Below are 27,185 nucleotides of genomic sequence, written 5' to 3'. Positions count from 1 at the left end.
ATATCACTCGAGGAACTGTTCTTTGATCTTGAATGAAATTAATCCTTTCCTACGGTTGTTTACGTGGTATATTAGTTGGTTAACACCTTTTTACGTTTATAGGCTATGTAGAGAATAAATAGTGACTTGATAGGATTACGTTTTTTATAATTATTAATTAGGATACATAAAGTCACCCCATGCTTTATAAGGGTTTCGGAAAACGGCAAAGCTTATTTAATTTGTTTTTTTATTTATTCATGAACTCTTCTGCAAGCTATATTGGAGTCGGCTCCAGCTTTTGCCTCAACAAATTGTGCTGGATTGTGAAGTCACTTACTATGTAGTAAACATTTTCGTGCGGTTATTTTAGAGTTTTTATTGCTAACCGCCTTGTTACCGAGCTTGCAGAACCAAACACTGAAGAATATCTGATGACAATACGGTTTGATCGGACGTGCGCCCGTTAACGCTCTGTTTGGCATCCATGTCGAACCGAACGTGGATATCGAAGCTATACCACTGTTCTAAAGATTTGTAAAGCGAGAATTGTTATGGATTTTTCGTTGGTGGGTCGAATTTAATGGGAGATGGGCTTGCTAAAAATTTCACAGGTATTTTAAATTTCTCCTGTTCGTTCGGGATCGGGTGAATATTTGTTACGGAATACTTTATGGGAACGAAGGATCAAATTTTTAATGAAAGTTCTGAATCCTGATCCTGATCCTGATGACCTGTCAACCAAGAAACACTTTTTATACGTTCGTTTAAAAAGACTTAAGGCATTTCGCAATAGAAAAAGAAAAGAAACAAAAGTAAGCTCCTCAGTAAAATAAAATGATTACGACCAATCTCAAACAATTAGGGAACTGAACAAACTTTGCGATGTGATTTGAGAAATTTAATCAGCTTTTGTAACAGTAACTTTCTTTTGAAATTTAAAAAATGTTTAGCAACGAAAATGATTCCGTATTCCCTTTTTTGTTAGAGCTAAGACGTTACTTAATACTTTTGTAATACTAAGCTTTTATTTTTAACAAGCGTTTTTGTACGTTTACTCGAAATAAATGTGTGATATTGTGAACTTGCTGAGTGGCAAGATTTTTCTATATTATATATTTTATCGTCTGTTTTTATTTCATTTTATGTAAATGGCTAATACTTAGTGTACTATTTTTTTAATAAGACGAAAGCTTCTTATATGTTTAAGTAACTAGGGCAACGATAAAAAAACGAATAAGGAACGAAACGTTCTCTTATTTAAGTTCAAAAACCACCTTCAATAAAAGGTCAAGCGAGGTTATCACCAATTAAAAACCGAACAATAAAACTTTATACTCTAAATACCGTTGTACGAACTACGCAGTTTATACTTCCAATGTAACAATAAAAGGTTACATTCAAATGGACAAGCGAGCTTTGTATCGGTGCGTGCACGCAGTCACTCGAAACGACACAATGTCACCGCGAATCGTACGCATGTGACAGATCCCGACGTTTTGTACTTTGTGTAGTTACATATACAAGAATGCACCTGACATTGTGTGTGGATTTATACAGACGGGAAAGCATAGTATCTGAAAGAGGCCATAATATTAAATATTTAATATGTTATGCTTAGCATTGCCTACTCGATACGAAATACCATACATAGAAGTATCAAAGCAACGTTTTTGTGCACAGTTGTTTTAACACAAACCAATTTAATACTAAATATGATTTTATACTTCTTCATATGTGTATTCTTCTTATTCTTCATTTGTGCAGTTTACTCACGCGTATTGAATGGAATAGCCCGACCAGTTTTGGACCCAACCAGAGCCCTTAATCATGAGCTGACGCGGAGGACGAGCAAGTCGAACAGTTCGACTCGAGTGAACCGTTATATATAAATAATGATTAATACAGTATCATGCAAACTTAAATAGAACAACGATATTTATAGTCGCCGGTGTTTTAGAAATTAATGTGTGACTCCTAGACAATAATAGCTACATTAAGTGTCGACTCGTAAAACTATAATTGTAATAAAAACACAACACACGAATAACGGTTAAGAATACGTTTTCTTGAATTTATTTAGCAATATCGCTTGGTTACTAATATAATAAACTTCACACCGTATTCCGCGATTCTCGATTTTAATTAAAAGTGTATAGTAAGGACTAGAATATACATATGTAGGATCTTGTGCCATTCGAAGCCAGAACCCAACGGTCGAAATACAATTGTGACTCGTATGATCGCGCGCATTATTCAATTAGACTCGCGAATTGTCCAAAATCACCAATGACGTACTGCTTTTGTAGTGAATAAACTGTTCAGAGGATAACAAGATCAAAAGAGTTGTCATTGCATCTGTGAAGATATGTATGTTTGTTAGTAAACTTGACTTCAAGTTACGGCTTCATATCATTCTACTTAGCTAACAACTATTGTCCAATGTCAAGCACATTCAAATATTTACAGTTGAAAGTTTTTCCTAGTATTACATTAGGGATAAATATAAATATGTGTTTTAATATTTAATTAAAAACGCACCATCCAATACGGGTAGAAAACAAATATTGTGAGGGATGTGACAGTTCATCTGTAAAAATATAGATACAGGTAGAACGGAACTCTGGCAGGAAATTATTTTTTTTCAGGCACAAATAACCCGCGGGAATACCAGTGCCACAACGATGAGCTCTGAAAACCTGACTGTCAATATTATGTAGACGAGACAGCACGTTACACTGCGCGTAGTGTCATCCCGCTTCCATAATGGTGACAGTTCTGCTTTATGAGCTCTTGGTACAGGCGTGTCTCAGTTTATTGTGTACTATGAACCCCATTGAAAACCAACCTTATTGCCTCGAACAAGACCCTATCAAAATGTTTACTGGTGTGTAATTTTCTTTACTAGCAACGGAATATATTCGATAACAATGAATGAAGTTCGTAGTAGTATATCGATACGGCCGCGGCCGCGCCCATTGGCGTGTTGCCAGCTACGCTTCATGCTTCCCTGGTACTTTAGAGTTTGCGAACACATTCTTATTTGGTACTTTTAGAACATTATTACTAGTATATGTAGCCCTATTAGTAGTAAATCAGCATCAGAAACTACACTGACTTTATTTACTCAGCAAAACTTGTTTATATTCTTTTCTTTATCTTTCTTGTGTAGTTCTCCAGTTGTGGGATAGAGATAGGTATATCTAAACTACTTTTTGTTTATGATGTAAGTAGCTATTTTATTAAGCATCCCGTAGGTTATCATCACAAGTCAAGTGTTTAGTTTGAATTGACCTTGACCTTTATTTTTTTGTTCATTGCAATCGTTATGAATTAGTATGAAGTAGTATGACATAAATATTTATATTACCTACAGCTGATGCACTAAGATTTATGTACAACTATTATGTTTGTATTGTTTCAATACGTGCTATATCTCGAAAACATGTTTATTGAGTATATATAAAGGTGTTTAAAAGTTTCCATTGTTTGCGTATTATTTTACTTTTAACTGCGAGTGATCAAAGTTTAATAGAATTGACACTTTGACCAGACCTTTTTCTGAATTTCCTTAGACGTTCTAAACCTAGATAAATACTAAACTACTCTAGCTTCATGCTAATCTGAAATTTTGTTACCGCAATCCTCAGATAAGGTATGCTAATAGGCTAAATAAATAATTAGAGTACTAACTTCAAATTGAACGAGCAAGAGTTGAACGACGACAACCATTGTCCGCCTATAATCTCTTGATTTAACAAATTCAATAACACAATAACGATAAACATCTTTAAACATTGAAACAATCGAAAATGCACTTTACCTCGAACTTTTAAGTTCGAAATTAGTTTACTAAGTAGCATTATAAACACAAGGTGATAGGAAGTTATCTTGTAATATTATGGCACACTACTATACGTAATGTAATTATGTTTGCTAAACTGGCTGTGAGCCAACCTCTGAACGATTAAGTTGCCTTGGTACTAGCAGACACGTGGTCACAACTTTATATGGTTATTTTATGTTAATTGATCGTAAAGGCGACAGATTTTTGTGGTCAGTACTTAAACACTGTCGTTAGTTACAACGACGAGACCCAATTACGAATATTGTTATTTCACTAAAAGGTTAAAACCGATCGCTTGCGTGGGCAATAATTGCTCTCACAAATAGTAAAGGAAATGTAATCAAACAATTACAAGCTATTTGGAATTCTCCGTGACCCCGTAATACAACAAGTATGTTGTAAAGGAATTTTCTTCCGTTCCGCCACCATACCGATCTCTGCAATCACAATTATCATACCACGTGTGTAAATTATAACGCTAAATACATTAAGAGCTGAATACATTTTCTTCCACAAAGAGATTAACCAGTCATGATGCATCCGTTATTCATCGCAACGGCAACAGTTACACGAAACAAAGGCTTTTTGACGTTGATTCTTGGTATAACTGGCTCGTTTTATGTACAATACATAGAATTGTGTACTACGCACGGTAATTGGACGCAATTTTTGTATTGTGCTTTAGAAAAATGGAATTTTTCACAAACAAGGATGGTTGAACCGTAGGTTGATGCATTTTTTTTATTGTGCCCTAGTAAAATTGAGTTTTTGCGAGCATGCAACTATGCGGGGATTTTTAGATCAGGAGAATGAAACTAGGCTCTGAGTTATTTAAAATATGTTTTTTTCAGGTCTAAATTATCTATCTGAATCAAGTACTTATGGTTTTTCCGAATATTCGTCTAAAAAAGCCATATCCTTGTGCTTTAAATAATAACTAGGAAATCCTGTCTAAACGCACAAATCACTTCACGAACTGGGCTCCATGACGAACCAATGTCGCGGAAAAGTGTCGGCCTTCGATGAAACAAAAACTTGTCTAAATGTGGCTAAGCATTAGCATTCACCGTGACTTTGTCACTTTAGAAATCCTAAGGAGACTTAAGTGACCTTTCACAGTTCTGTGAAGTATTTGTTTTGATTTAGGTACTGAAACGGTTACAAACAGATTCAAATTTCAGAATAAAGTTTACCTTACCAAAGTTAAACGTTACACTGTCGCATGGCAATAGGGATACACTATATATGTCATGATGTTAAAGTTTCAGAAGCTCCTGAAAAAGGCTTACTTCACAAACAATGTGTTGACTTAAGTAGAATTGACTTATTACCGTTTTCCTATCCTCCTACAAATGTTTCCTTTTTGGTCTACAAACATTTGTAAGCAAGGAAAATAGCAGTCATTTCAAGGATATTCGATACGCGGCGTCATATTGACGAAATGTGAATGGAATCTATATGTAGATGGTCGATGACTCGATGTGTGCAAGGTCTAAGAATTGACGATTTTATAATAGCATGCGTAATGGTCGTGCTAACCCAAGAATTTAGGTTTTGCTAGCGTTATTCACATTTGAAAATAACACCTTTCTCTTTTTGGAGAAAACACGGATTTATCTGTCATACATGGAAAACATAAAAATATAATTTGTATGTTCTCATTGTTTAAAAATGTGTAGTTTAACGGTTCGCTAATCCAGATAGTAATATTTCTCATAGTTGGCTCCGTTTTCATATGTGGTGACAGGTCAGTAGCTAGTGAAATATTAGAGTAAAAAGTCAACTTCTGAACTGTTCTTTGTTTGGATTTAGTACGATCTTTTGTGTAACAATATTGTTTTCAGAAATATTATTTAATTCTTTAACCCTGTCTTTTGCAATAAGTATTTTAATCTGTACTTTTTATGAAGAGTTAAAATTAAACGTCTGGTAAGTCCATTTCAAACTAAAATTATAATTTCAGTCGGCTTTAATCTCGTAGTGGCCTAGAAAAAGGCTGAACTTTAAACTTAAATCTAGGACACACCAGCCGGGAATTTATACCCTCTTAACTACCGTTTTGGCAACGGTCCGGAGTCTTCTTTATGAGACTGTGTTTTATGCTTATCTACCAAAGTAGTAAAGCAGTTTTGATGCATTTGTTTGGAAGGTATCCATGGTTACCAAGCAAGACTAACTATAGAAATCTAGACAAAGGACTTTAAAGCATACTTAAGAATTTTTGTGAACCTTTTTTACATGAAGGTAATGTTTTTTTGGCTGAACGTTACATCGAACAGGTAGATTTCATGACATACATTTACAATTTTATGTCTACATGCCGTTGCTAAATGAATATTGTTTTAATGTTTAGTCCTTATATGGAATTATACTAAGTATTTTAACACTTAAACGAATAGTAAACTCGTTGCATTAACACTTAACTTAATGACGTTGAGTTTTTATTCAAATAACGTCTTTATCTTGAGGATATCTTGAGGAAGGACTGTCAAGTAATACCGACCTTAATTAAAACCGCCTCCGTAGGTTGTACTCAGTTAGACTTGAATAAGTTGCATCATGTTTAATGCTAACGACTAATCTACATTAACAGTTTAATATTTATAGTATAGTGTTATTTTAAATGATTGTCATCTTCAGCCAGTCTGGACAAGGGGTATCACGTTGCCCCGGTAACTGGGTTGAGAAGGTCAGATAGACAGTCGCTTCTTCGTTGGTTAGACTGGAAGCGTACCCCAACATAGATGAGAAAAGTCTAGGATATTGATCATCTCCAGACACCTCTTTTCTTATGTCAATTAATCCTTAGATATTTAATCATGTATGTACCGATATCTATGTTAACTCAATATTCTTTCAATACATTGCATCTGTAGATGAGAGGCTATGCCTCTGCATGACTGCAGATGCAATGTTTTAGCTAGTATACCTAACTATTATGGCCAAATTCCTTCGTAATGCCATACTATTATCATTTTCAAAACAAGTTATTGTCTTAGGAAATATCATCAGACACATACACGTATTGTCTGTGTATCGGTCATCGACAAATCCTCTTAGTATGCGCGTGTGAATGTTGAATGAAACGTAAATGACCTACCTTCGTCTTTGTATGGCTATGTAGCTACGTAAGCTTTACTGCATAAAATTATAATGTCAGATAATACGTTGGATATGGCTTGAGAATGCAGGTTGTACTGATTATTAACAAAACCAATCGAAAATTAACACAACGCAGTTCATGGAATAGTTAAGTTTTGCATTTCGAAGTGTTTCAATATTCAGAAGGTAAATGTTTGGGTGTGGTTTCTTATATTGCCTTAGTACATAAAACTTTAATTTATGTTCGCATTAAAATTTTAATTAAGAAATCCTTTTGGTTATTTCGTGTACCGCTATTTCTAATTTTCACTACGTAACTCTGAATGTGAAACTGGTCCTTTGAGACATAACATGTAATTGAAATGACAGAATAACTAAGTTTTATGTATATTTTATAAAAAAATCCTTTGTTTATTTTTTAAGTGTAAACTACCTAGGTAACTCAATAAGCCTCTTGTTTCAAATGTAAAACAACAATTTGTTGTTATTCAGCGTACCGAAGGGATACGTGCCGAATAATAATTTGGTCCTTCTTACTATTGAATGATTTTAAGTAGGCCAAAGTTACACGTGTTCTCATGTACTATGCTATTATTAGGTTTATAAATATGTATATTTGAAATAATGAAAGGGCTTGGTACAGAGAAGGGATATCCGAATGTTTATTGCCAAACTGTAACAAGAGAGACAAGAGAAGGCTTTGATAAAAATAATAAAAAGCACTAAAACACTCACCAGTGACGATATTGTAGTTGGATATTGAGTTAAATAGATATTAAAGATTTCTATTGCCTGGTCTAGCTAGACAAAAGCAACACGCAAAATAATCAGATGATAAAACGTTTAGACGTAACTGCAGGTGTACACAGCACATGATCTACTTATGAATAACAAACTTAGACGGAATTATGTAGCTCTGTCCTTATTTGGACTTAAAGGATGAGTGAGACAGAAGCATAGACCTTTGTAAAAAAATATGTTAGATATTTTATAAATGATTCGAGTTATTTTATTGAATATTTGTTTTGAGTATAAAAGTTCTTTGTTCTTTATTTTGATAATAACTGTTGTGTTCTCTGTTCTTTATAACATGAAATAATGTGTATGAAATGTCATGTAACTTTTCCAAACATTGTTTTAAACCTAATTTCTCAGAAAATTCGAGATCATATCCTGCGGGTAATTAATTACCCACTGCGGGTTAGGGTCTAAAAATATTAAAATTTTAGAAACATGCTTTGTAAACTTATACTGAGGCTCATGAGGCCATGACGTAATTAGTTGCGACGGATAAATATTATGAAGCTTTGATATAATATTTTATTGTTTTTCTGTCAAAAATTGTTCGTTAGTTCTATAGCGTTTATCCCTAGTAATTTTTAATACAGCAATAGAAATAAGTAAATAGCGATCGCAAGACCTTTGTTCCAACAGAAAAGTAAATAAATCACTGTTATTATCCTGAATGTTCTCGCTTTCATTGTGAATGATATATGTGTAGCCGGCAGTTACACAACTACTATTTCCTATCCTTATATTATTCTTTTCATCATGCCCACCCTCTATTTATTTTCAGTCGAGACTGAATACGTGAACTCTGCCGTGATATCTTTTTTAGGGATCCGTACCAAGTGTTAAAAATGGAACCCTATAACTCAGCCGCTTTCTGTCCTTCTGGCCGTTTGTCTCTGACCAGATTGTATCTCATGTACCAAGACATTTTAAAGTTTCACGATGGATTTCTGTTGCCGCTATTACAACAAATAAAATTAAATACGAGTGCAAGCAACACCAGCTGAAGTCACAAATTTGATGGGTGACCATTTTCTTTTCTGTAGCCTATTTTTACGAAACCGTAATTTTCGCCAGTCCGACTCGCACCTGACCGGTTTTTAATCTCCTCGCATTCACGTTGAATTACAGAGGGGTTCGTGGAATGAGGGCTGTTTTTGAAAGTACTTTTGTTGAGCCGTTGTTTGTGTTCCGTTATCTAAATTGTGAGGCATTTCGCTCGGATTAGACGGGTATATCGGCCAGCGCGAAGTTGGTCCTGCGGTAAGGCTTTGGTCCTCTAAGTAATGTTTGCTCCTAAACGTTTTGCCTTGTTAATTGCTCGGTGTTGAATTTAATTTTGCGCCCTTTTGTGTTCATCAAAACTTATTTAAAATAAACCTTTTAGGAATCATGTTTTAACTACCAAAACATTTCGTATTTTTAGCTTATTCTGATACGATTGCCATTGTATCCCAATTTAGAACCTTGACGCTTCAATATACTTCGTCATATACCAACAATAAGGAGCATCTTATTGTTGTTATAGCAAGGTGGTCCTAAGGGTACGGAAAGTGCCATCAAGACCGACCAGTCCGACCGACGTTATCAGTTTACCGCCAGTATCTGTCTCCAGGGACCTTGAAATGAACCGAGAGGAGCACAATGGAGTGAAATGTAACGCCCATACTGCGCCTCGTTCGCTTTCATATATTTATTTCTATTTGGATGACCGCTTTGTGCTCCACCTTAGGTTATTTTTCTATTTAAGAGACTAGATATTATTCTAAGTATTATGTTTTAAGTTTTCCAGGTTGAGGCTTTAAGCTTTAACGTAGATTCCTATAAGAGTAATGAAGAACTATGTATACACATAAAAAGATCAAACATATTGGGTACCTATTTATTAAAGGCCGTAATATGAGCTTTTTGCTTTAGGTATTTAAAGAAGAAATACATTGAAAATTCTCGTTTAAATTAAATGCCTTACTTGTCAAAGTCAGATAAAAGTAACGTGAAACGTCTATTCAGAGTTTCGTTTGAAGAAATTCGCTGCCTAACATTATGTAAATAAAACCATCACACGAAATAGTAAATCCTTACATTTGTTTACTTAACACGACGCTCTTTTGGCTTGGTGTTCAGCTTTCGAACAAAAGTTTTCCATTCTCAACGCAGTACTGACATGGACTGATTAAAACCAGATGTCTAAAAATTAACGATTCAAGAAGATATATTATCGATTCAAATAGAAGAAAACAATTAATTATTCTATCAGTTATGGTTTTTATCATAGTCGTTTTTTTTTCTAGCAATTATAACCTCAAAACGTAGAAATAAGCTCGTAAACAGATTAAACTCTTCAATGAACACTAAAACCTAGTAGGAAGCGAGTCGTTCACGCGAACTAATCACATTTGTATGCACCAAATTACACTTTGATTATATCATAGTATTTCATAACTATCGCATAACTGTTATACAATTAATTTTACAAAATACATTGAAATTTATATTTATTACGGTATATGCGATTTATTTCTTGTTTGAATTCGGCACGCAACTGTTAGTACCTACTCGTTCGCTGTTTGCGCTGTGACAACGGACCTATTAACCAGAATTATTCTGAAACTAACATCTGTCAAATCACTTGAATTGAATTGTTTAAAAAATCGGATTGATTTTCAATAGAATTAGGTGAAAATATCTTGAACCTTATACATTTCATGACAGGTGATTTTCTGCTGCAATAATCTTTTATTTTGTTTAAATTTTTCAGTTGACATAATAGACTTTTGACACAAGACAGTCCCAAGTCAGTTCATATTTCTGCCACAATGTACTACGATCGATTCGACGTTTCCTACCACCCACTTTGCAAATCGCGAATACTGTACCTATATTGGATACGCTGGTTGTATTGAATAGTCTATTGTTGTGACGGAAACTCAGAGGGACACAATGTCAGCTTGTCAATGTTTTGTTCGTGAAATGACGAGGGATGTTCTTGGCGCGTGTAAGTGACGTCATCGTTCTTTAATTGAAATTGAAACTCTTCAAGTGTTTTGTAGGAGTGTGAAGGGTAGAGGGAAAATTAACGACTCTTTGTAGAGTTATTTTGCAATAAATGAGATACTGTTGTCGCGGATAAAAGGACCAGTAACCAGATATTATACCACTTCAAATTGCGAGAAGTATTTACGATATGAGGTACCTACAGTTTTTACCAAAATATAAAAAAAATAACTGTTTCTTTTGTACAAAGTGTGTAAAGGAAAGAAATAAAGGCGTATCGCTATAAAGGATATTGCTAGATTTTCCAGAAGGTATCTAATAAATAAGCTTTACGGCATGAGTTAGTACATCTTATACATATCTCGTACATTAAACCGTAAAGCAGATAAGCCTTCAGTAACCGCAGCTGGTGTCAGTCCACTTAATCATTATAGTAAACCCATTTACTGTCCCCCCGATAAGCTAGACGCGATAAGAAATAACAGGTATCACTTTCATTAATGTAGTTAGAAGTTTGTAGAAAGAGGACCGTGGAAAATTTTATTGGTGAAAACAAATGAAGGATTTATATTGGACGGATTTGTATTTAATAAATGACTGACTAGAATATTAGCGAAGTCCTCCTGTTGTTCCCCCCTAAAGGTTTAATAATGTTTTGCTTTCTTTTAATTTAACTTATCGTGCCCTACATCGTGCCTTATTGTTGCTTATTTAATCTTTAACACCTTTAGGTGTAAAATGATGTGTGCAAATATTCAAATACTGAATGTACAAATATTCAATATTAAACGACTAAAGTTTCGTGAGGGTGAAATGTAAGTTACCCTCCTGAATTGAAGATGACTTTCTGAATTCGTACGGTTAGCCGATTTCTGTTTTTCAGCTGTCTTTCTTGACAGACGTAACTCTATTATTTCGTTTCGTTAACTTCGTCTGTGTCAAAACTCCTTTGATTTAATTAACATTAGGAAGGCCGTGTTAATGTTCAATTTAAGCTCAGATTTGAACAAAGACCGTGGTGTTTTGAACTGTTGATATTTACATTTTATTTATGAGTTACTAAAGAATATTTCTGTACTTGTATTGGGTAACAGAGTTTTCTAATTGTTATTCCAAATTGCACTGTACCAAAATACTTCCTTTTCTATTCTTGTTTGAAAGCTTTTTTCATCCTTTTTCTAGTACAAATTCCAAACAAACCGAACATAAATACGCGCACCGAAAACATGTTTACGGGAAGCTTAAAGCTAAAACACTTTGAAAAGATCTCTACGCCTGTTTAGATCGTACTCGTGATAATTATAGCTAATGAGTTTAATGCATTAGCTAAGAAAATAAGCTATGTTTGTAGTAATGCGAGATGTGGTTTTTAGAAAGCATATAATTAACGTAGGACATGTATTTATCATCCGAATTCTAAGGACCTATCACCATCTTTATGACTTATTGTAGTTGTGGAAAAGAAACGGTACCATAAGCCATGTAGAGCGCTGTCACGCTTTCAAAATTGCAATAATGATACTAGAGGTGTCAGGCTGTTTGGGTCCTTCGATAAGGATATTTGCACTCACTAGTATGGCATGTGCTACACGTTTAATTAGCTCCTGCTAATCTCCTCACACGGATATCTCGCAATAAATGTCTGTTACTAGTAGCTTGACTTAGATTACAGGAGTCTGTTAATGATATATACGGTACCGTTAATGAGGCGCAGCGTTTATCAAAGAAAATGTCACTATGTGTGTCTAAAAAAATAAAATAGTATTCTTTTGAAGTGATTCTGAGTCTAATTTAGAATTTAGTTTATTTTATTTACAGATGTACAAGTTCCAAATGTTTAGAATATTACTCTTGCTAACGTAGATGTGAGTAATATTTAGAAGCAACGGCTCCATACATACGTTGATCTTAAATTACCTCACAGTAGTAAGATTACAAAACACTATTTCTCCACGTGCTCTCGTGTACCTAATGCACGTAACTCGGACTGATGATTAACATTACCCACCGACTGTGTTGTAACTGTAAACAAGGCTGGGAATTGAGCTTAAATGAGGTTTACAAGTAGTTACCCTGTTTATATGGATGTAAGGATTAAAGAAAATTTAACGTCGAATGGGAAACGCACAAATGTACCCACAACTGTGTTTAATGTACACTTGATTCGGTGTGGCGCAGAATGAGGATATGTATGTAGAAGTTGACCATCTAATCTAGTGTCCCAGTAAAACTCTTTAATCTTAACAATACCAGGTCTGGTCCTTTTGGTTGGTGTATTATTAAGATAAGGTATATTATAATGTTTGAAGATAATAATATGCAAATGAATAATGATTATTTTGGAAGCATTTGTTTTTCATGTTATTTTTGGTATCAATTCAAGTGATTCATTTGTTGTCGATTTCGTTCACCAATAACCTGCTGCCTTAATACAATTTTCAAATACAAAAATACTTCAGTCCATTAACGTTTTATGCAACATATATTAAACAACGAACTTGAACTTTTAAAAGTCTAAATAAAACCTTATTCACGTACACATGACCTTTTACATCACACTCCTACATGATATATCGAAGTTATAACCATACTTCTTGTGTAAAACCTTAAACAAATACTAGTAATGTTCGAACCGACCTTCAAACGTCGACTAAGTATAGTTTGAGTACCAACTGCCAATCAACAAAGGCGTGGAAGCTTTCACTCAAACTCTCACTCACAATATTTACTTAAAAACACCTTTATACACCAGTGAGTCATACCCATACATAACTCAAGTTCCCTTAGTTCTTAGTCTATAGGTAATTGGTTTTAGTGTTTCAATTGTATTTATGTAGTAGCTTTGTTATTGCAACTGTGCCGTATTAGTCAGGTCTTGTTTGTTGATAAAGCAGGAAAATTCGTTTATAATATAACGCTCGCTTCGTTTGTGTTAATGGTTTTATTTCTATAAGTCTGTGAAATATAACTGCATTATTTTAAGGGACGTGTATCTCTTTGTCTTTGGGTGTATTAATTTGGCAAGTAGTAAAAAATAGGTCGTATATACTTCACCTTGGTCAAGAAATTAATCTATTTGAGCACTAAAGCGTTATTTATTTAGTTCCTGTAACGAGATTCATGTATATATTAAACAACCGGAAAAAATACCACGGTACCATTAAGCAATCTAAAAATAGGTATAAGAATGGAAATGGAACAACCCATGTACACCCCCATTGCTACCTAAACGCCTCCAAAAGTCCAAATGTCCTGCTGACGTAATTAAAAATAAATATCTTGATTGAGTGTGCAAATAGGGAAATGCCTGCATTATAAACGGTTCACCTACGTCTGGTTATTCTCGACAGATTTATTTTTCTATCATCCCTGTCCCTAATGAAATTGTCTTGTAACCGCCAACAGTAATATCCTGAAACAGATTAGTTTCGATATTGGTTTCGTTAAGACTAGCTCGTTTTAGCAATTTTCGTTTTTTAATGAATAATAAAAGCATCTTTATTTATTTTTGATGAAAAACGTGTGAAAGTGTTATTTCAAATGACTTGTTTGTCATCTGATCAAAGAACCAGCAAACATGCCCAAAAGCTGGTCCTTTATATAATTAAACATTCATTTCAAACTTTGCAGTAGCTACAAGATGCGTAGTTACGTTTCGAAAACTCGTTTACCAACTAATTAAACAAAAAATAGACTAACTGCCACAAAATTACGCCAAAGTAATTGTACAGCTACTTAGTTATGATTAAAGGCGGGTCTTATCTCAAAGGAAATTCCATTGCTTTAGTTATAACGAGGTATTCGTTTAGGACCAAAGGACCCTGAATGTTCGTCTTTTGCTGCCCAACAACCGATTACGAATTACGGTAATTTTTATGTAGGTAGTTCCGGTAGCGTAGAGTCCGGAAAAGGACTTGATCTCTCCGTTAAATAAAAACAAAAATGAGAATGATAGGTGCGATATTTCAAATCAAATCTCTTATTTAAAATAAATAAGACATATAACGCCTTATACGCAGTGCTGCTTGTAAATATTTACCTTATTCAAAATAAATGTTGAAACACACAAACATAACTGTCGACCTATCATAGATAATGCCACATTTTAGTGACGATCGTTCCAATTTTCAAACAAAAGCCGGTGTCTATTCAGCCCACGTCTCCGTTTCCGGTACCATATACGTGTTGCAGATATCCAGGCCAGTCCAACTTGCAACGTAATGAACGAAATAGTTTTACAATTCAATAAACGGCGAACAATGTCGGCGCAGTTTTAAGTTCTGGCTGCACTAAGAGACTATGTTGACCTAAATACTAGATAACTTTGTATTTGAATTCTACCTGTGTGCAATTTTTAAGTGGAATTGAAAATTTTGTGGCTTTATTTGACTTATATTGTTTGGTTTTGTGTTTCACACAATCTTTTGGTTTAGGCGAATCAAATACTAATACAATAGTTCGGCTTGAACATACTCTTCCGTAGTTCGTCGACCAAACACATTATCCAATTCATGTTATATTATCCGGTAATTACACCAATTGGTGGTGACTTCATCGAAACATTGACCTTTTCGCGGATTATATGAACCTCAGGCTGTACGCATCATTCGTTATCAGTATCACAGCGGGTCGTACCGCGCGCTCCGTGCGTGCTCAGTTGGTCGGCGACTCGCGCGCGCTTTGGACGTATCACGTTCCCCCAATTAATTACTCCATTCAATCGCACACTCGCCACGCGAAAATTCTTCACAACCGGTCCGACCTGTTAAAGTTATTTTCCTTCGATCACGTGCGACATTCATAACGAACACTCTTTCAAATGTAAGCAACGAACTCTTCCAGGTAACCAATTCCGTGTAAAGTGCGTGTTATACGATGCTTTGTCGGAAAGCATAAACGAGTATAGTACAAAAGGATTGCAGTGTTATAGGATAAGTTGAAAAACATGGTTGTGTAAGTGGAAGTGCAAGGGTGAGCCGCCGGGAACGGTAGTGTCGGAATGTACGAGGTGTCGTGCGTCGCCGGCAACAAAGTAGACGCTGCCTACGCAGTCAAGAGCCTCTCGAACGTGATACCACCAGGCATGGGGCACACGGTGTCCGTGCAGCGCCACCACGCGCACTCGCAGTCCTACAAGCACAAGCCGGAGCTGCCGCCGCCGGTCAGCAAGCCCGACGCGCTCAAGTCTCATGTCATGAGACTCTTGAAACGGTCCAAGAGCCACACGCCAGCCACCAGGGCCGCAGAAAACCAGAGCGATCCGCGAAACTTTGATCGCAGGACCGTGTTTGCGAGGCCCGTGGTCGATGAACAGCGTCGCCGGAGGAACTCGGCTGAACGCCGCCGTAGTGGCGACAAGAGAGTGATGGTCACCATAGTGGACGGTCTCCCGGTTGTCGTAACCGGACAGAACCAGGTGCCACAGCCGCCGCAGCACCCACCGCCGGTCACACCTCACCATCGGCATACGCACAAGGTATGAATTATAATAACAAAACTATTGTTATACCTATTTTATAGAAAAATTCCACACGAGATAAATTTACGCCAGAACGTATTATGATAACATCTTTAATTAATGAAACTCATTTGTTGAGTGCGTGATTAATATCCCTTGCATCATACAGGATATTGCTATTCATTTAAAATGTTATCAAAACGTTTTAACGAAACATTTAAAGCGATTGCGATGATTTTTTAATAAATAATACATAATTTTGCCATTTAGCTCTATTTGTTAAAAAGCAAATATAGGTGTAAAACAATTGAACCAAAAGGCGTTTGCATATTTGTTTAATGTGTAGGAATTACGTCACTGTAGCGTTATCTTAATTACCTCCACGCTTATGGGCGAGAGGACAGATCTCGTTACAGAATACCAAGGAATAAGCGTAATTTAATACAAGCATTTTATTTCATAATAATCCTTGTTATTTACTAAAAGGTCAACGTACCAAAAGGAATAAATATTGGTTATATGACGTCGAAATACGCAAATTGTAACAATTACGTATCCATTGCGTAAATAAATATTTATATATAAACAAAACATTATCAAGAATCATACGATGTTACGAACGAATTCGTTTTTTTATATTCTAAGGCTAGGAGTACACTTGTATAGCCGTTTAGACACGCATCGTCGCGTTGATAAAAAACCTTTTAACTGCTGAATTTTTCCAGCGGTGACCGCCCGACCGTTTTATAATTCGATCTAGTTAATATTGATATTACTGTTACATTAGATGCGAAAACAGTTACGTTATGTTTTTAAGTGTTATTTGGCTAGTGTATGGACACTGAGGATATAATTTTATTTTAACTTTGTTATTTGTTATGTATACCGACGACCACGTGGTCGGATGACAGACGATTACTTTAGTGTTTTGTGACGATGAAAGTATGACACTGAAATAAGATATTTCAGTGTTAACTGTTGATTGTGATTACAAGGTAAAGTCACATTCATTGTTCAAGTCCTACACAATTATATCGAGATCGTTATACAACGTTAGCGTGCTCACTCAACTGTTACATATCAATTACTCACATTTTCAAATTAGTTTTATTAAATCTTTTCACTTGAGCGATCGAATATACCAGCGTGTGCGTCGGTCGTTAGCCCACTTTGCAAAATGGCGATCGGGAGTTTTTACAAACGGCACACATACCTACATACAGACTGCATGTTAGATGCATTACGAAATGTCTAGTTAACTCGTTTAAAAGTGATAGTCTGTGACTAATCACCTCGATACCGGTGCATTCGGTACGTATTACACTAACGTTGAAAATCCAGGGTCGTGTGAAAGAAAAAGTGTAGAATTAACATTTCTACGCCGGATATATGCTAATTTAAGTAAATAATTTACATTTATTAATGATTCGTGACGTCTTATGAACGAGAGAAAGTTATTACGGATGTTATTTAGTCGACAGCCTTGATCTTCGAATCAAATCTAGAGTTTATCGTTAAAAATATAATTTGTTAGTGCTCGTATTAAATGGACGATAAAAATACTTTATATGACGACCGGTTTTAATGTCAAATTTCGTTAATTATAAGGGTATTCCTATTCCTTCAAAGGCATAATTTTTATTTTACTTCCAAACCACGATATTTCGCAATTTATTTCCATGCCCGCCCTTTATATTTGTCAAGAGCCATAAAACTGAAAATATCCTCGCATTCAATGAAATGCTCTTAGTTTGATCACTGCCTTTTGTTTTCCATTGCACTGACTACCAAGAACTACACAGCTCCTCACTCGCCTCGCCGACGCGAACGGTCCGTCGTTATACGATTCTGTTACACAATCATTTCTGTAAACAAATATCAGGGTTCCTTGAACGCACCGAACCGGCTATATTTATACGCACGTGTATTCCGAACATTATTTTTAGCATGCATAGAGACGGATCTATCGATCTGTAGTGCATTTGTCGTGGGAGAGTTATATGGGTGATGATTCGATTAGATATTATTTGCATGTACTATTGATTAAAATCTCATCATTTAGTTGTGGGTATTTAAAAAGGAAAGCTACTTATGGCATGTATGATTATGTTACGTTAAGGGTAATTGTTTGGTTATTTTACTCTGTAATATATCTATTTATTGGCTTTAAAGGAAAAAAAGTGAGTGTCCGGATAAAATTCGTAAGAATGTGCATCCTTGATCAAGTGTGCGACATATTATATCAACTTGGTTTTGTTGCTTCTGCTTACCATAATAAACCTGAAAATAATTGTTAATAAATCTGCATATTATGTAAGCTTTAAAAGGATTTTAGTGTATTCAAACGGGATTAATGCCGGTAACACGTTTGTTTTTTAAATTGCTTTTCTGGGTCGCTTCGGAAATTACCTGTCAAACCTTGATTAGGGATTGTGGATCGTAGGCCGGTTAAATGGTCACACAATGCGATTCACGTGTAGGCTTTGATTTATTTATGAAAACGTAACAAATACAAACAATGAAGTCACATATGGATTTGGATTCCCATTCAGTGTGGGCTAAATTATACGAAGTGAAATAAATTGAATGATATCTATTGACATTTATATATCTCAAAATGTCCTTATCTACATACTTGTAAGATTGAGATTACATCATAAGTATCGTTTCGGACAAATAGACGGAACAAGGCTTCGCTGACACATGATTAGTCTAACATTTAACAGCGTAATTTTAAACACAATTAAAGCGACACAGTAACAGGCAGTTCAAGTGACTTGTGGTTACAAATTATCACAGTTTATGAGTCGCTACAGTCACAAGTCCTTGCGTAAGTTTCGTGAATAATTGTGGGAAGTTGTTCGTTACGCAGATCTCGTATTCAACTTGTCACAAAGGCATAATGATGCTGTAATCACATGGGGTATAGCCAAAACCTAAATTTTCGGTTCCTGCCAATGAATCGACTTTGATGATAATTGTATTGTTCCTTTTGTGTTTAAAGATGATGACAATTCAAAATGAGTATCGCCATACGTCATTCTTATAGTGAGTAGATCACAAAGGTAGCAAACGAAAAAGTTATAATTGTCAATGTACGATCATATATCGTAGAATTTGGTTAATTTGAAAATTAAAATTATGTCAAGACATCAAGAGAACGGTTTACAACTAAGCAAAGATGAAATAATAAAAGGGGTGTAGATATTTAGTTACAAGGTATTGTGTTCCAAGCTTCATAATTATTATCTATGTAATAGCAACGTGAACTTGTATATTTAGTAGGAGATATTTATCTACCACTTAGTACTCGCGTAGTTACAAAATACTGGCGTCGTCACCCATTTATCTCGTTCTTAGTTTTTGTGTGTTTTCAGCAAACTTGAACGTAATAAGCCTGTTCCACCTCTGTTGTCTGGTTCCCACGGTCAAATAATAATACAGTTACAAGTATAATTTGTAGGCAAATTACTAAATATATACTCAACACGTATTAATATGACGGAAAGGTTTTGTATTTATTCTTTTATGTTATTTCTTTGCCATAAGATTTTAATGTAGACATTTTTAGGCATATTAAGATAAATATTGATTTAACAACTTCCGTATATTTGGAATGCGATATATTTCTCGTATAAATATTTTGGAAATTCAATGTTTCGAGCACAAAATTTCAGGGGCTCTCAATGTCTTAAGATCTTATAATTATCTTATTTTGTTACTTAACTAAATATAGTTGCGTTATCTACGGGTTTTCCCTATTCCTAGATGTACATTCGAACAGACACTCAGAATTCGGAGCAAATATTTGTAGATATCAATCTGGGTGGGACGAGCAGGCGTAGTATCCTGAAGTAATTGCCTGGACGATCCAGTGTTGACACATCGCTCTCTCTCTATCTCTCTCATTAAAAAAATACACCAGTTTGCTGAAACTCTACTGAGACTGTTGCTCTACTCTCTACCTTAAAAAGATAAACTCTGGATGATTCTTTACAATTCCTTAAAATTTCCATGTACGTGACAGTGTCCGGACAGCATTCAATACTGGTACGTTTAGATTAGTCAAACTTCAACCCTCGACACATCGGGAAGTTGTTTAATGTTGTACTCATTCGTAAACGGGAATTTGTTTCTTTAACAAAACGCTAAAGCAAATAATACTGGCGTCGAAATGTAAACAATGAGTACAAAAATAGATGGCACTTGTAAACGTAGAAATTCAAGTTTATCACATGTTTTGATAACAGAATTTATCTCGCTATGATATGGGAGATTTTTAGCGTTTTAGATAAAAACACGTGTATTTGAACTCTGTATTCAAATTCTCGTGTTCTAAGTATAGTTTTGAGACTGGTCCTTTTTGGCATATTCCAAAACAATTATAAAAAATACATGGTCTAGTGATAAGGGATGTGAAGTCAAAGAAGCTTGGAATTAGGGTTTATGTAAATAACATTTATGATTAAAAGATCATGTAGGTCTTAATAACTAGTCGGGCACCCCCGATAAATACGCGTGAGAAAACCGTTACATCATTTAATAAGGTCTTAATAAATTATGTCTAATCATTGTCGAATTATAACGAGTTTTAAGTAGAGACTTGTTATTATTGTACATTCAGTTGGTGTTATCGGGTACAAAGCTTGGCTTAAAGGTAATTTTAAGAATATAAAAACCGTGAGAAAATTAGCAACATAAGAATTGAATTTGGTAGATACTGTATGAAGCGACGGTTAACGAAGGGTTATGTTTTACCCTGTTTGTTTCCAGAATTAAATTTAAATACTATAATTTGGAATGTTAGTCGACGTATCCATTACAAAAGCATAACATTTTTTCATTAGTCTTGACATGTAGAACGTAGTATATTTTATCGTCAAACGTTTTAAAATTGAAAGTTTTACAACTTGTGTCAGCAAGGTTGAGAATTAAAACGGCCAATAAAAAGTTAACAGTTGTTACAGTTTTATTATATCTTAAGAGCAATATCCAGCTGTGCAGCAAAAAGGTCATTTTGATTAACAATTTTCAATTCAATTATTGAAACCTGTTCAAGAGAACTTATTGTTGTTTTATTTCTACTTTCACTTAATTAAATACTATGGAGGTTAAAAAGTTTAGATGAATGACTTTTTATGAGAGTGTATTAATACTAACTTTTATGGTAAGCTTTAGTCGGAATTCAACTAAATATTTTACTGAACTATCTATCAAAGCAATTTCCCAACAAAGAATATGTCTCCAATCTAGTATTATTTTCTTCTTCCTAAAAACACGATCAAAGGCGAAAACATTCTTACATCGAGATTTCTAAGATATTTCGTACAAGACCGTGATTCGTGATTCCGCAAAACAAAAAGCGTCGAGTGACAAAGAAGAAAAGAACCTCTACGATGACTGTCCCCTTTGTAGTATAAACGATATTTCCGATTTACTTGAAGGATTTTGTTTCTTCATGTAAATTAAATTTGTGTTTTGACTTGGCCTGATATATAATGTGATATATATGAGAGTAGTGTGTATGTAGAGATGTTATGTCTGCCTTTACTTATATCTAACGGTACGAATATAATCGCATTTTTTTTGCTATTTAATCTGACGTTGTATGGAGCAATATCTTATATAATATAATTAATAATCACATGACAATGACCTGGCATTACGTAATTCTAAGATATAACAAAGGTCATATTTATAATAGTGTAAAAATACATTGATAACCTAACGAAAAATACGCAATAGATTATATCAACATCAACCCCACGTTTTACAGCAGGCTTTTGATTCCGAATTACTAAACAATAAATCATGAAAACGTTAGACTTTCATAGCTAACATGCTTGAAATTTGATTTACAAATTCACGAAATTCTCATGTCCTTTTGTCATGACAGTCGTAAAATTTGTTATACTTTCACAAATTTAGGTTTAGCGTATGAATTTAAAGTTATTGATGTCAAGAACGATTTCATTGTCTGTTCTTTATGTATGATATTTAGTTTCTTTGTACTGTGTGTTTAATTATTTACCAAAATGTCGCTGCGTTGATGATTGAATGATTAAAGACTTCGGCTCTGTCGGAAACTATTTTCCAAAAAGTATTCACATATTTTCCATGTACCTAAGCTTTATATGAGGCTAGGGTACATTTGAATTTTCTTAGACATTAGAAATTTATTTTATAACAAATATTACCATTGTAAGTACAGTAGAAGGTTAGCAGTCAGAAAATAATTCTTACAGCAAAATAGAAATCTTTTTTATAAGTAAAGAAAACCTTACACATTATTTTATATCTATGCAAAAACACATTATCCTGTTCTTGTCCTATCTCTCTATAATTGTCCAGCATCACTGCTTACCCACGCATATCCGGCTACCAATATCCGCTAATAACTTTAATAATCTCATCTCACCAACTTTGATCTCAGACCCTGCAAGTTAGGTAAGAGTCAGAAGTAATAATATATCCTTACTTCGCCATGTTTTAGCATATGTGCGCATTTCCTTGAGTCAGAGAGCGCTCGATTTATGAGAAAACTTGCTTTTCCTATATTTACGTATGCTGTGGCAGGTTATTCAGCCGAAATCACTTTTGAACTGTTAGTAATTACATTTGTTAGGTGTAATCCTGTTCTTAAAATATTGACCTTATTGAAAACAATTTATTAAGGTTTTGTAGTAATTAACATGTTTTCCTTTAAAGGTGCTAGGAGGAAAATAAATAAAAAAACTAGCTAATACTCGCCTATAATAAAGCCGATTTACTCATCCACATAAATAGCAAAATCCGTTCAGACAGAAATGCAAGAAAAATCTTGTTCCTAAAATAGTTCTCTACATCAAGTGACCAGCCTTCGCGAGACAGTTTTATCAAGCATGTTGACACACAACAGACAGACAGTTGTCTGTCATAGTTGCACGAGCGCAGTTAGTAACGAGAGCGTCGCACGCGACCGCCCACCTGACTCGATCTAATATGAAAGGACCTGATTGTTTAACGGGTAGGCGTTTTTATGATATTTGACGGATTGATATTATTGTGGATTAGATAGCAATTAGAAAAAGGTTTGTTGTAGTGATGGATACTGTAGTGACTTCGGCAAATTGTGATAGATCCTTCATAGTACACGCATGAACGTCTTAAGTACCTATGTATCTTGTAAGTGTTATGTTCGGTCATCTGTAAGACTGAATGGCACTCGAAGACCAAATTTAAGATATCCACGATTTACTTTGTTTCGTATGCCTCATCTTTAAGACAGGCAATTAATTTATTACTTGCCACTTAAGAAATAACATAATAAATGATACATACGCGCACCTCGAAAAGTAACATTATCAAATCAAACTCGACTAATGCATGAAAATAATACATAACGAATGCTTATCAACTCATCATTAACATTCGCAGCGTAGAAGATCGGCATTGATTTTAAACTTCACCTTAGTCTCTTAGCTGGATACTGTCGATTCGTCAATCACTATAATAATGACGTAAAACGCTTCAATGCCCACATTTTCACCAGCCCCGGTCTCCACACAAGTCTTGATCTTATTGCACATTGATCACAATTGATTAGAAAGTGACGAATGACGAAAAATTATTCAAAAAACGTTTCTGGTTTCCACGCAGTCGGTGAAGCGGTAAACTACCGTGATGTCTGAAAAAAATATGCTGAAATTGCCCGTAATAAATCTTACCAGTTTCTAAAATAACAGATTAAATTAACTGTAGGATTATTTGAGTGTAAACAAGGCGAATCGTATATTATGTTGTAACTAATCGCTTAGACGGCAGCGTATCGAAACATTGAACATACCCGTAGCGACACCTAGCGACTAATAGGCAAACTAAACATAACTTTATAGTTGTTTTTATTTATTTTTGTCTTTTAAATACCTTATTGAAATGTAGGTTTGTATAAGCAGATATGTATTTTAAATAAAAACTTAAATTGTGCACATAACTTTGTCTTTCAAATCTGCACGCGAGGCTTTAATGTCGCTACTGTGTACTAGATGGCGCTACCGGGAACGTCAAAGTTGAACAAACGTCTCTAGTGTTAGTTCCTTCACATTGTGTGGCGCTGCTCGTGTATAATGTGTATTGATTAAGCTCGTTAGGAAGGATTCAGGGAGAAGTTACTTGCGAATACGTTTACTTCAAGTAATTATACAATTTGAATTAGGGAAATGTTAAATTATGTAGAATGCCTGGAAAAGCTTTGGAATGTTGTTACAGCTTCAGTGTGATTCTACAGAGATATTACCATTTCTAAGTCTAGAGATTAAAGCGTGCTGCCTACCTATATTCAAAAAAACCACTGTCTACAATTATCCAACTATGACTTGGAAAGTCAAAATGATAATAACTTACTCAGTAGTTATTTTTTAATCAGTTTCTGTCGAACACTCATCAAAACATTGTCTCACTATTCTCATACTTGAAGTATTCAAGTTTACAATTAAAGATAATAACACGATGACGTAATATAGGCAGTTGATTGGTCGACGACCTCGGTCTTGTAATTCACAATAACCAGTACTGACCCGATGATAGCAACAAAACTTTTTATATTGACACTGCGAATAATATATGTCAATGTCTATATACGTAATGATGAAAAGTTTATAAATAAACAGCCTTGATTATTGAAGGGTTGTTGAGAATATGGAAATAAAAAGAGAAATCATGTGATAAAATTGGTATGCATATGGGGCATTGTTGATTTGAGATTCCAATATATAGAATAGGTTTCCACACGATGATTTCCATCACCTTTTGTCAAGAATCAAGAAAGTACATAATTCTTTGAACTCGAATTGAGACGCAAATCTGTACATCGTTCCGAAAGAAAATTTATACTCGTATTTAATAATAAAAAAAAAAAACTGATAGATATATATGTTCTCCTCACACCGCTAAGTAAACACAACACCAATACCACACCGGAAGACAGCAAGGCAGTAATATCATTAACCAGCCTTAATACTTCCTAAAAACTATAAGTACATGTAATAACTATTTCAATTGTACCACAAATCGCTTGTTTCAACAAATATGGATATTAAGTACCCGTAGGTGTACTCGTTTGTCTAGTTTTTGAAACAAGCCTATTTCAACAGCCCACGGTACAAAGGCTATTGACCTGCACTTAATAGTCCTTATTTATAATGACTTAAAGTTCATTTTAAGTCGATTTGTATTTGAAGGAACTAGATAGTTTAAGTCGGCCAGTCGTAATGTGACCTTCATGTAATTTTAATTAATGTAATTGATTCATAAAAGTATGTCGTTAAGTGAAAGAATATTTTATTATTGTGACTTCAACTTAGCATACAGCTGTTTGATAATGTTGGTAGTAAATTAATAAGTGTTTTACTTCTCGTTTTTTATTGAGAAAAATAATCTAAAAATGAATCTTTCGTGGCCAGATTTTAAGTGAGAAATTTTTTAATGTATTTAATTTTTGATGACTAACGTAAACATTTTCGCAGACCAAGACGAACTTGCTTAATGAGGTCAACTGCTTTATTTAGCTACTAATTAATTGCGATTTCTTATTTGATAACTCGCCTTTTAAGTTTTGTATGACGCACTCTAATAGGAGTTTCAACTTTTAATGAAGTCGTTTGAATCGTCAAACGTTTTATTTGTAAAGACGTCGATTCCTAGTTAATTAATGTCCCATTTATCATTTCAATTAGTAAACATGTTTTAATTTGTCAATCAATTGATAAGGGTATTTTTGCTAAGTGGGATACATACATTTCAGAGCAAAAAGGACCATAGCAAATATAAGCAAGTGTGCTTGTCCATTTGCAAGCATGTATTTCTTGTTTGTGCGATACAATTAGAATATAAATATTGAAAGAAAGCTACAGAAAAGTCCAATATCTAACAGTCGATAGATACTATAGTGTAAAAGGTACCTTAATTTGGAGTCCGTACAAGGATACCATCTAGCATCATCTTCTCAGTCTCCCTCGTCAATGACTGTACTCGAAAATGAATATTTTATCCACAAGTCTTCGCATAAAGACGTCAGGAGTCACGGAAATGGACCGTTTTCCAATTAAAGACAGCGTTCACTTGATGTTCGTCGATCGTTTGTCTGACTTCCGTGGCAAACGCAATAGGCCAGCCTATTCCTTCTTAACGGTTCGGTTGATGTTACTGCGATATAAACAAGTCCAGCTTTGTTTAATATACATAGGTATTCTTCGAAAGACCATGTTTTGACTCATATGTTACGAGTTTACTTGCTGAAAACTGACCTGGTCAAAAAATATTGGTACGGTATATACGATCTAAATAGGATGACATTGTGTACATTATATCCGGTTTGTACATGGTTTAAGAAATAATCCAGTTGAGCTTAATTTCGACAGCAATCTTGAAACCGCAATTGCCAAAACGAGCATTATTTTTTAACCATCTCGATTTTCATCACACCTATAATTTGCATTCTTATAACTCTACCCCTAGCCTATAATTAGCGAAGCACATTGTACGAGTCGTTTTGCCGGCACTTCAATCAGTTTTTACTCTCGCTGTATTGTAACAGCAGTCGGGCTTCGGGCCGCGACTGCCCATTGCTAATGGTCGCACGCTCTAGTAGCTATGACTGTATGACTCAGACCGACAATCTAGGTAAGTGGATTGTGATTCTGTTTAGTTTACTACTAGAAATCTAGAAATGTGTGCGCGAATTTGATGTGATGAAAGTAGTCTGTTATTTAGTCGGTTGGGTTTGAAGGATGTAATAACTGATGTGGTATTGAAAGTATTCCTCCAAGATTTGACAGTTGGTTGTTAGTCAGTATTGTTAGTTTGTCATGTGTCACAACAATTTTAGTAGTACTATATTATATCTAGTTTTAGCCTGCACTATACCTCTGCTAGGTAGAGACTAAAATAACAAATAAAATGATTATTATGTTTATCAAACTGCACATGAACATTTAATACTTAAGATGAAAATGACAGCTATATTTAGAAAAAATA

At 34.7% G+C, this 27,185-nt stretch overlaps 2 protein-coding genes across 2 annotated transcripts in view; both read left to right on the top strand.

Moving 5' to 3' along the window:
* Window positions 1–27,185, top strand: part of LOC113505160 (MAP/microtubule affinity-regulating kinase 3-like) — a 190,263-nt gene that overhangs the window by 69,307 nt on the left and 93,771 nt on the right. The window lies entirely within an intron of this gene.
* LOC113505161 overlaps window positions 1–27,185 on the top strand; it is an 86,610-nt gene that overhangs the window by 31,368 nt on the left and 28,057 nt on the right. The window contains exon 2 of the mRNA XM_026887738.1: window positions 15,557–16,190. Coding sequence (XP_026743539.1) covers window positions 15,714–16,190 — 477 coding nt within the window. The 5' untranslated portion in view covers window positions 15,557–15,713. The remainder of the gene's footprint in view (window positions 1–15,556; window positions 16,191–27,185) is intronic.

The sequence above is a fragment of the Trichoplusia ni genome, chromosome 24, assembly GCF_003590095.1.
Source record: "Trichoplusia ni isolate ovarian cell line Hi5 chromosome 24, tn1, whole genome shotgun sequence".
Lineage (NCBI taxonomy): Eukaryota > Metazoa > Arthropoda > Insecta > Lepidoptera > Noctuidae > Trichoplusia > Trichoplusia ni.
This window is presented reverse-complemented; position numbering and strand designations above follow the sequence as displayed.